Here is a 9,982-nt window from a genome sequence, read left to right on the forward strand (position 1 = left end):
GGTGGGGGCTGTCCCGAGGGGATTCCGGGGGCGTCCCGGGGCCCGCGCCCCCGCCCCCGCTCACTTTTTCGTGCAGTCCAGCAGGATCCCGGCGAAGCGGCGCTCGCCGCAGCTCACGGTGACCAGCAGCGCGCCGTTGACGACCTGCTCCACCCGCACGGGCAGCCGGCAGCCGGCCCGCGGCTCCATGCTCCGCGTCCCGGCCCGGCCCCCGCCCCGCGCCGGGTCAGCCCCGCGCGTGACGCCGCCCGCCGGCCGCCTGACGTCACAAAGCTCCGCTCGGGGCGGCCTCCGCGAGCGGGCCGGGGGCGCCGGGAGGGGCGCGCGGGGCACCCGCGCCCACAGACGCGCGCCGGGCCGTGCGGCCTCCACACTCGGCGTGGAGACGCACTGCGGAGCCCCACCGAACGGGCAGGATGGGGCAGGATGGGGCAGGGCCGCGCTCCACCCCCGGCGACGCTGGCCGCGAGCGCCCGCGGAGAGGACCTGAGAGCCGGCGCCTGGAGAACTGCCCCGGCCCCGGGTCCAGGGACCCCCTCCTCTCCAGCCGGGGGTCCACCCGGGGCGCCTGCCCCTACCGGCTCCAGGGTGTCTTCCCCTCTCCTCGCCCCGGCCCCCCCCTCCCTGCCCGTGTCCCCGGGTTCCCCGCCTCCGGGTCTGGCGCCCGGGTGGCCACCCGGGCACTGCGGGGAGGAAGTCCCGGCGGCGCGAGCAGGAAGCCCAGCGGGGCCGGGCCGCGGAGACGCGGGGCGCCAAGGGGACACCGGCGGGCCCGCCGCAGCAGCCCAGTCTCGACCTCGCCGCCTGGGGGGGGGCACTTGACGACCCCCCGTGTGCTCGGCGCCTCGCTGGGTGACGAGAGGGCGCGCACTCGGCTCCGGGCTACCCGCAGCGGGGTTAGGGAGGGTGATCAGTCCACAAGTCTAGGTCGCGTGACCCCGGGGAGCCGGGGAAACGTTGGGTTCCGTGCGACCCCTGGTGCGGCCGGAGGGGCCAGGGCGCCACGCGGCCAGTTCACAATGGAAAGGATTGCCTTCCCCGAGCGAGACTGGGGCTCCCCGGCGCACGCAGCCGGGCTGCTGATGGGGGGAGTGGGAGGTGGAGGGCACAAGCGGACGCCGGACCCCCGCCCGGGCCCCGCTCCCACGCGCCTTCAGCCCAGTACCAGCTCTCGACTTTACTGAGCACTTGCGCGTCCCGCACGCGGCTCGGGACCCCGCGGGCCGCCCCCAGGGCCCAGCCTGTTGCAGTGACCTTGCCCCGAGCGCGTCCCGGCCCGGTCCCCTGAGCCGGGCTCGCTGCGCTCGGCTGGGCACCGGAGACCAGCAGGCGGTCGGTTGTCCTGACGACCCGTCCGCCGCCGCCGGCCGGCCCCGCCCCTCCGAGCCGTCCAGGGCCCGCCCGGCTCGGACCTGCGCCGGGGCCGCCACCCCCGGCGCCGCTGCGGACAGTGGGCCCGCCGCGGCGCCGCTCGGCCTCGCCCTCCGGCGGCCGCGCGGCGCGGGCAGCCGGCTGAGAGGAGCCCAGGCGGAGCCAGGCGCCCGCGGAGACCTCGCAGGGCTCCACCGCCCAGCATTGTACGGGGCTGGGGATCAAGGCCCCATGAGCCAGAGTCCGGCCCCAAGCAGCCCCCGGGGAGGCCTGAGAGCAGAGCGAGCGCCTGTCCCCTGCAAGGCCTGGGTTCCAGCAGACACCCGACCTCCCCTGCGGAGAGAGGGACCCCACCAGGAGGCCTCGGGCACCTGACACCTCTCCCGGGTCAGCTCCGCCGCTCCGTCCCTGTGACTGCCAGACTGCCGGGCCCCAGGGGGCCTGACTGCTGTCTGCACCCCAGGCCTTTTGCAGCCTCCACTCTCCAGTGCTGGGCGGGGCTGACTTTGGAGCAGAAAGGCCAGGCAACAGGGACCCCTGCAGGCACTGGGAAGGGGACTGGCCAGAGGCTGCCCACTCGCTCAGCACAGGCGCCAGCGTGCCGGAGGTGCCTGCTGGGCGTTGCCCTTCCTGGGCACTGGGGACACACTGCACCGGGGAGCGGGGATTCGGGTCAGCTCGGAGCTGGTGGGCGCACTACGCGTGGGCCGTGTCAGTGTGTGCACGGGGCACTGTGTGCAGACGGGGGTGTCCAGAAAGAGGGCCCGGGGCGGCGATGCTTGGGCCAGCAGGCATCCACCAGAGGGAGAAGGGGCCCCACGAGGCCGCTTGGGCAGCACAAGTCCGGCGGCTTGTTGGCGGGGCTGGAGAGGTGGGTGTGGGAGTGCACAGAAGGGGGCCCTCCGAGAGGTGCCGGGGTTGAGGTGGGGAAGGGGGCTTCCAGGGAACTCCCAGGTATCAGCAGGAGCAGTTTGCGGTGGGCGGACAGATACACCTGAGGACACGCTGGGCTTGCGGGGGCGGGGATGCAGCGGTGGGTGTGTGCTGTGGGCGGGGTTGGGGCCCCGAGGACCACCCTGCAGCTCCCACGGTGGGGGCGGCGGCACCGAGCTGAGAGGGGAGAGCGCTAGGGAGAAGGGCGGCCCGCCCTGCTTTCTCTCAGCCTGGGCCCCAACCTGCCCCGTGCCTGGTACTTCTTAAGTGAGCATGGAAGCCATTTTTAAAGCCCTTTCTCCAGGAGGGAGGGTATTGAAAGAAGGGTCAGCTGACCGGAGATTGATTTGCATCTCAAAGGGTGTCTGTTCAGGACCTCACCGGGCAGACCTGCCCACTCCCAGCCCAGCCCCACCCACTTGCTCCCTGCGGGCTTCCCCACCTCCTTTCTGATTTCTGGAAGGCCCGGGGAACTTCCAGACACCCAGACTAAAATGCAGATTCCTTCAGAGGGGCCTCATCAGCCCAGGGGTCCTGGGTCCTGACCCCCACATGCTGCCGCCTCCTTCCTGAGCTGGTTTCCCCTCCTCCAGGCCCCCTCCGGGGCCAGCCCTGTGCCGGCGGGTCAGCGAGGCCGGCAGATCCTGGAGAGAACAGCCCCAGACAGGCAGGGCCCCGGCAGCTGCCCACTGAGAGCTGCCCCCGACTGAGGGAAAACTGGGCCAGGAACCTCTCCGTAGGTCTCCGGACTTTGGCCCTAAAGCCTTCGTTCCCTGGCTGCAGGCACACAGCCGCTGCGGGGCCTGCCCGGTACCCGGCCCTTGGCCTGGCCTGCCCGGGGTGCTGGCAGAGTGACCGGGGCTGGCTAGTCTGGCCAGACGGGCGGGGTGGGGGCATGCAGGGGGACAGGAGGCCGTCCAGCGCCTCACTAGGTTGGAGTCCGGTGGCCACGAGCTGGCAGGAGGGCAGCAGAGGTGCTCCGGGCGGTGGCTGCTCCGTGCCCCCCGGAGGTCCTGTGCTGTTCTTGGAGGAGCCCCAGGATTCACCCCGCGGCAGCCTGGCCCTCACTCCCTGACTCCCTGCCGGCCCCCCAGTCTCTCAGGGTGACCCGTCCACACCCCAGCTCAGCGTCCCTCCTACTGCCTTCACCCACGGGAGAGCCCGTGAGCCCTGCCCGGCACCGTGGGGAGTAATTTTGCCTTTCTCATCCTCTGTCTCTCCCATGAGGTGGGAGACTCCCAGAGGCCTCCCTGTGACCAGAAGGAACGCTGTCACCGTCACCAGCCTGTTCTGGGTTTGCCCGGCCAGGTGGCTGGTGTCCTCCCCCCACCCCCTCCCCGGGCCTGCTCCACTTCCTTTACTGGAGCTCCCCTCGGTGGCCTGGCAGGGGGGTCTCTTGCAGCTCAGGCCAGCTCTCCCAAAGCCAGGTGCTTCTGAGATGGAACCGAGTGTGCCTGGTCACAGGGGGACCGCAGGCCAGAGCCATGGGTCAGAAACCATGGTCTCTCCAGAGCCAGTGCCCAGAGCGCAAGGATGTGAGAGCCGGGGTGGGCCCTGGTGCTCGGCCCAGGCCACCTCATGGCGCATCTCATGGCGCATCTCGGGCCCGGCTGTTGCTGGGAGGGAGGAGAGTAGGGCCCAGATGAGGGCGTTGATTTCACTAAGCACTGGGTAACGAGTCTGTAAGAATTCGCTGCTCTCATCCTCCTCCCCATTGCCACCATCATCACTATCATCACCACCATCATCACCACCATCACCATCATCACCACCATCACCATCATCACCACCGTCACCACCACCACCAGCACAGTTCTCCCCTGCAGCTGGGCCATCTTCCGTGCAGCATCTGCCCCCCACTGGTATTGAGCCTGGGCCAGTGGAGATGCTGAACGGCCCTGGTAGGGGGTCTGGTGCCTCCTAGAGGGCTTTCCCATAACTCCACCTGCCCCGTAACCTGTGCCCTCCTGTGTCCTTGCCCAAGTGCCAGCTGAGGCCTGGAGGATTCAGTGCCCCAGGTCCCCCTGACCCTAACCCAGCCCAGGGCTGGGAGCACAGGGAGCCCAGGGCTGGGGGGCTTAGGGCTGGGGGTGGGGCAGCTCTTTACCCCAGGGTTTGGAAAGGCCCAGAGTCGCTTCCTACTTGCTTGCCGCCCCCCACCCCACCCCCGGGAAGAACTGGAGGCTGATGGTTGTATGCTGGGGCGGGAGCTTCTCCTCTGAACCCTGCTCTCCTCGTGCCTCAGGCGGCCAGGAGCCCACCATCAGCCGTCCTTGGCCCGAAGAGAACACTGCACTGGGACATGCAGGCTGGAAACACGTGGCAACACGCAGCCCTGAGCCCCGCAAGGTCTGCTCCTTCCCTCCTGAGCACTGGGCTCCCTGCCCCATGGGGATGGCACAGACACCGAGGGGGCAGGGGGGTGACGCACTGCCGGTGCCGGAGGACACACCGCTACCCCCCTTCAGCCCAGCAAGAGGGCCCCCCGCCCCCGCCAACAGGCAAGGCATCTCCGGGCCAGGATGTGTGTCCATGTGGGGTCCGCACCCCACCTCAGGACCACCTGCGGTCACCTGGGACTTGACCTCCACCCACAGGGCCCGGGGCCCATGTCCCAGCCACACCTCTGTGCTACATTCTTCTGAGATGTGGACAGGCCATAGGGGTCACTCCCCTGGGCTGGCTGGTGGCTGGTGCGTGGGGATCGGATGGCGCAGCCGTGGTCTTGACCGTCCACAGGCAGCTTGCGGGAAGGGACGGGGCCGCAGCCACTGATGGGCCAGACCCTCCTGTCCTGATACTCGTTTTGGGCCCAGGACTCAGGAATCCAAGCTCATGGACCAGGTACCAGTCAGGACGCAGGGGTCTGGTGGGAGTGGGAGGATGCCCTGTGGGGCTGTGGCCGCACCCTGGCCAGAGGCAGGTCGGCTGCTGGGCCCTGCGGGGCTGTGTGCCCAGGCTGCGTCCTGGCCAAGGTGCCACCTGCAGGCGAACGTGGCTCACAGCACGAGGCCGCCGGGCTGCTGACTCCCAGAAGCAGGTCCTGGGCAGGGCGCCCACCGTTATCGCCTGCGGCCAGCCCCCGCCCTCGCAGCGCAGGCCCTGCCACCCAGGGTTTCGGCCTTTACCTGGCGGGGGGGGGGGGGCGGCTCTTCCTCCCTCCCCCCGCCCAAGGCTGTCTGGCAGGAGAGAGGCCCCAGGAGCACCCATGTGGGCAGTCAGGCATGGCAGGGGTGACTCAGCGGTTAAGGAAGGAGAGAACAAAGCAGGAGAGGGGACACGGAGTGGAGACAGGAGACCTGTGACGGGGACGGAGGCCGTCCCCCAACCGGACACCCCAATTCCACCAAGGACAGAGCAGGCCCCCACCCTACATACTCTGAACCCACTGGGGGAGCAGGGCCACCCCCCGCCAGCGGCCCGAGCGCCTTCCGAGCAGGGGTCCAGGTGGGTCCCCCGAGCAAGCTCAGAACAAGTGCGGTGAGTGATCATGCCAGAATAGGGTCGTGTAGAATGAGGACGCCACCCAGCAACCTGTTTGCGGGAGCAGCGGTGAGTAAACAAACAGATGAACGGCTTGTGGAGGGGACGGGGGTCCGAGGGAGGTGGCCTCCGCCCTGGGCTCCCACCCTCAGACGGGGGCTGACCTCCAGGGACAGCGGGCTTTGGGTTCCCCAGGACCCCCCGGGTGAGAAATCGGTGTTGGGGACACCAGGCTGGGATCTGGGGGCCTGGTCCAACCCTGCCTCTCTCCAACCAAGAGGCCCAGAGGAGCTGAGAAGGCTGCCGGAGCCCACACCTGAGGCCGGGAAGCACCGGGAAGTGCGGCGGGGGTGGCAGCCACTGGTGCAGGAGGGCCTGGACCCAGAGCACTGGCCCCAAAGGTGTGGCCCCGACCTGACCCCGTCTCAGGGGGCCAGCATCCCAGGAGACTGACTGACTCAGGGAGCCTGTGCCAGCGAGACCACCGGAGGAGGGGCCCGAGCCCAGTGCCCTCCACCAGACTTTCAGAGCTGAAAAGTGAACACTCTCCCAGCGGAATTTCCGTCAGTGAGCTGATGGGGAGGACAGTCACGCTGAGATGCAGAGAATAAATGTGGAAGATATTTCAGGAAGAAACGTCTCTAAGCAGCGAGCATACAGAAGGAAATATCAGCTGGGGACAGAGTCAGGAGAGCTGACCAATGAGCAGTAAGGGCTCCAGAGACAGAAGGGGACAGGGGAAGGGGGGCAAGCCTGCCGGGAAGAGAAGCGAACGCCAGTCTTGATCTGGGGAGACCGGCGCCCGCCTGGCCGGGCGGGGGTCCCTGGCTTCCGGGCAGGGCTGGTGATGGGGCCCCCCCGTGAAGACGGACAGACGCGGGACCCGTGGACACGGGCTCTGCCTCTGGCGAGTGGAGGCTGGAAGTCCGCTCGGCGCACCGGTGTCCACTCCGGAGGCGGCCCCCACGGCCACTGCCCAGCCAGGGCGGAGGACGGGCTCGGAGGGGACGCGACCGCCTTCCCCACAGGAGCCGAGCAGGCGCGAGGCAGGGAGAACCCGACAACCAGGGGCCCGAGCAGAGGCCTCGAGGCAAAGCAGGAACGGCACGGAGCCACGGGGCCCACCTGGACATCTGGGAGGCTACGTGGATGCCAGCCCAGCTAGGGACGCGGCACTGACATGCCACGCAGAGGCCCTCTCGCACCGGCCCCTCCTGGGGGGACACCCACAGGAGCAGAAGGGAGCACGGGGTCTCGGCTTAGCTGAGGGGCGGGGGGTGCGGCCCGCTGCTCGGTGAGTTTGGGCGGCCCTGTGATTGAGTCCACGCAGGGCCCACGGAGGAAGCGTGCTGCGCTGGTTCACGGCCCAAACCTCGGCAAGGCCTGGGGACCCCTGCCCTGCACCTGCTGGGCCCCGGGCGGCTGTGGGAGAGGGCGAGGCACCTGCCACAGAGGCCACGCGGAGGTACCGCAGGCAGCGGAGGGCACAGACCACAGCAGAGAGTGAACCAGCCCACAGAGCCCCGGCAACCCAAGCCAAGAGCAAGCACACACGCTTGCTGTTCAACAGACCACGAGCCGGCCCCGTGCTGCTGGCGGGCTCTGTGATCTCTGCCTTGGGGTCTCCCAGCTGCCGCAGGAGCAGACCCCCTAGTCCCACCCGGAAGTCAAACTCCCCTCATTCCAACCTTTTAAAAACATCACTCTGGGGCTTCCCTGGTGGCGCAGTGGTTGAGAGTCCGCCTGCCGATGCAGGGGACACGGGTTCGTGACCCGGTCCGGGAGGATCCCACATGCCGCAGAGCAGCTAGGCCCGGGAGCCATGGCTGCTGAGCCTGCGCGTCCGGAGCCTGTGCTCCACAACGGGAGAGGCCACAGCAGTGAGAGGCCCGCGTACCACAAAAAAAAAAAAAAAATCACTCTGCTCTAAGAATGATTCTTAGAAACAGTGTATGGGTAAAAGTCAAAGATTGTTGCACTGTGTATTTTTTTAAAAAGCCAATAGAACAATTTAGTATTAGCAAGTTCAGCATGATGGCTGAGACGCTTGATTTTATTCCTTCCATCTTTATATTTGTTTGTTTTGCTGGTTTGCTATTCACTCCGTTTTTCACCCTGTTCACCTGAATTTCCCTGTACTCTGCATTCTGTTAGGAGTTATGATCCTTTTACCTTCTCTGTTAATTTTGGAAAATTAGACGTGTATTTTCCTCCCTGCATCCCCTGACCCTGCATGTTTCCCTTCCTTCCCTCTCCACTGCCCCGGGTAAAATTTTAAAAATAATTAAAAATTTTTTTAAAATTTGCTTACTTTATCAGAGAACAGCAAAGGAAGAATAAAAGAACAAAAACATGAGACTCATAAAACAAATAGCAAGATGGGAGACTTAAAATCAACCCTATGAATGTAAGGGGACTAAACACTCTAATTAAAAGACGAAGATTGTCAGGCTAGAGAAAGGAAGGAAGACCCAAGTATATGATATTTACCCAAGACGTACTTTACACATAAAAACACAGAAAGATTGAAGTAAAAGGATGGAAGACGCATCGGTAAACGCTAACCGGAACAGTGGTGGTGCGCCTGTATTAACATCAGACAAGACAGACCTTAAAGGCAAGAAGTGTGGAACAAGAGATAAAGAGAAATATTTCCTACTGATAGAAAGGTGGATTCAACAGGAAGACACAACAACCCGAAATGTGTAGGCGTCTAATAACATAGCTGGGAACCACATACTGCAGCAGCTGGCACAGCTAAAGGGAGACACATGTGAGGCCACAGCCGTGGCTGGAAATGGTATCCAGCCGACAGGACAAGATGAACCGACCTGAAGGCTGCAGGAGATCCGAGCAACACCGTCAATCAGCCTGACTGGACACACAGCGCTACATCCAAGTAGATTCTTGTCAAGTCACACGGAGCATTTCCCAGAGGAAGTCGTACGGCATCCGTGAAGCAGGTCTTCACACGTTTCCCAGGACCGGACTCACAGGGAAGCAGCCCCGCAGCCCAGTGAGGCTTCAGGCAGCACGGCCGTACCCGCGGCCCGACTGAACCAGAAATGCCAGCCAAGCCGCTGCCAATCCTGACGCGCAGAAGCTGGGAGAGACAACAGATATTTATTATTATTACACAATGTTAATATAGTAACATATGATAATACATAATATAATTCTTTATAATTCTTTATTGTTATTTATCTACTTCTCCAGCTGCTTTGTTCTGGAGTAACTTGTTAATGCAGCAACAGGTAACTAACACACCTTCTAGCTTCTTGAGTTGGGAGCCCAGGGTATGTATTTTACATAGTTCTTCCTTTGTGGCATATGCATTTGAAAGTGGTGAAGTTCCCTCTAAGCACTGATTAAAGCCAAAGAAAACAGAAAAGAAGGGGAAGAACAGGAATCAGTGATACAGAAAACACAGCAGAAACTCGACAAAGCCAACCGTGGTTGTTCGAAAAGATTAACAAAGTGACGAATCCTTAGCAAGATTAAGGAAAACGGAGCAACATCAGTAATGAGAAAGGGGACATTGTTACAGGTCCTAAGTGACAGAAAATATGAGGATATTATGAAGAAGTTTATGCCGATAAACCTGACAACTTGGATGAAATGGAAAAACTCACTGAAAAACATGTCTACCAAAGAAGTTGACACAAAAAGAAATAGAAAATCTGAATTATCCTACATCTGTTAAAGAAATCGAATCAAGGGTCTTTTCAAGATCAAGCCCTTATTTCACATCTAATCAGAAGTTTGGGCCGACTCTGGGTGAGAGCCCGGGGGCCTGGGACGGGGCCCCGCGGTGCTGCAGGGCCAGGGGAGGGGTGGCGCCCAGGGTGGGGGAGCAGCACGGCCGGGCGGGAGGAGGGCACTCCTGCCTCCCCAGCAAAGACGGCTCCATGGGACCTCGGACCCCACTGTAGTCAGTCGTGAAAGCTTGATCCCCGCTGTGAGCAGGGTCGGGGGGCACGGTGCCAACACCACGTTCTGCCAGCCGACGGGCTGCAAACGGACGCCACGCGGCGGTCACCGTGTTCTCCTCTTAATGCAGCCTCAGAATAGGCAGCGCAGATGGGGACCCGTAAACCTCACGCCCCATACAGGGGCGACCCCTGGGAAGGCAGTGAGCTGCCGGCCTGTTTTCCAGGTGAGAAGATGCTCAGTCTGTACCAGACTCTGTCATTAG

The 9,982-nt window shown here is 63.7% G+C and overlaps 2 protein-coding genes across 6 annotated transcripts in view; both read right to left on the reverse strand.

Moving 5' to 3' along the window:
* Window positions 1-1,806, reverse strand: part of PWWP2B (PWWP domain containing 2B) — a 26,919-nt gene extending 25,113 nt beyond the window's left edge. For 4 of the 5 annotated variants that reach the window (XM_060098398.1, XM_060098394.1, XM_060098397.1 and 1 more), the window contains exon 1: window positions 65-205. In XM_060098398.1, the coding sequence (XP_059954381.1) occupies window positions 65-189 (125 nt within the window). In that variant the 5' untranslated portion in view covers window positions 190-205. Of the gene's footprint in view, window positions 1-64; window positions 206-1,742 lie in introns of those variants that run through there. The other variant, XM_060098396.1, reaches the window with a different exon arrangement.
* LOC132484111 (nascent polypeptide-associated complex subunit alpha, muscle-specific form-like) lies at window positions 575-9,895 on the reverse strand. The gene is made up of 15 exons (XM_060090296.1): window positions 9,889-9,895; window positions 9,560-9,798; window positions 7,160-7,417; window positions 6,913-7,001; window positions 6,584-6,759; window positions 6,102-6,254; window positions 5,308-5,432; window positions 4,900-5,047; window positions 3,802-3,920; window positions 2,995-3,258; window positions 2,857-2,948; window positions 1,960-2,481; window positions 1,726-1,875; window positions 1,110-1,585; window positions 575-882 (listed from the first exon to the last, which is right to left on the reverse strand). The coding sequence occupies exons 1-15, from the start codon at window positions 9,893-9,895 to the stop codon at window positions 575-577; spliced, it is 3,126 nt and encodes a 1,041-aa protein (XP_059946279.1).
* Between the last annotated feature and the right edge of the window lie 87 nt (window positions 9,896-9,982).

Source organism: Mesoplodon densirostris, chromosome 1 (assembly GCF_025265405.1).
Source record: "Mesoplodon densirostris isolate mMesDen1 chromosome 1, mMesDen1 primary haplotype, whole genome shotgun sequence".
Lineage (NCBI taxonomy): Eukaryota > Metazoa > Chordata > Mammalia > Artiodactyla > Ziphiidae > Mesoplodon > Mesoplodon densirostris.

Coding starts and splice junctions, on each gene's coding strand:
- LOC132484111 (XM_060090296.1), bottom strand. Junction 6,255..6,583: donor GCCCGGCCAGGCGGGCGCCG/GTCTCCCCAGAT, acceptor TCGCTGGCACAG/GCTCCCTGAGTCAGTCAGTC. Junction 3,259..3,801: donor CTGGCTCTGGAGAGACCATG/GTTTCTGACCCA, acceptor CCCTCCTGCCAG/CTCGTGGCCACCGGACTCCA.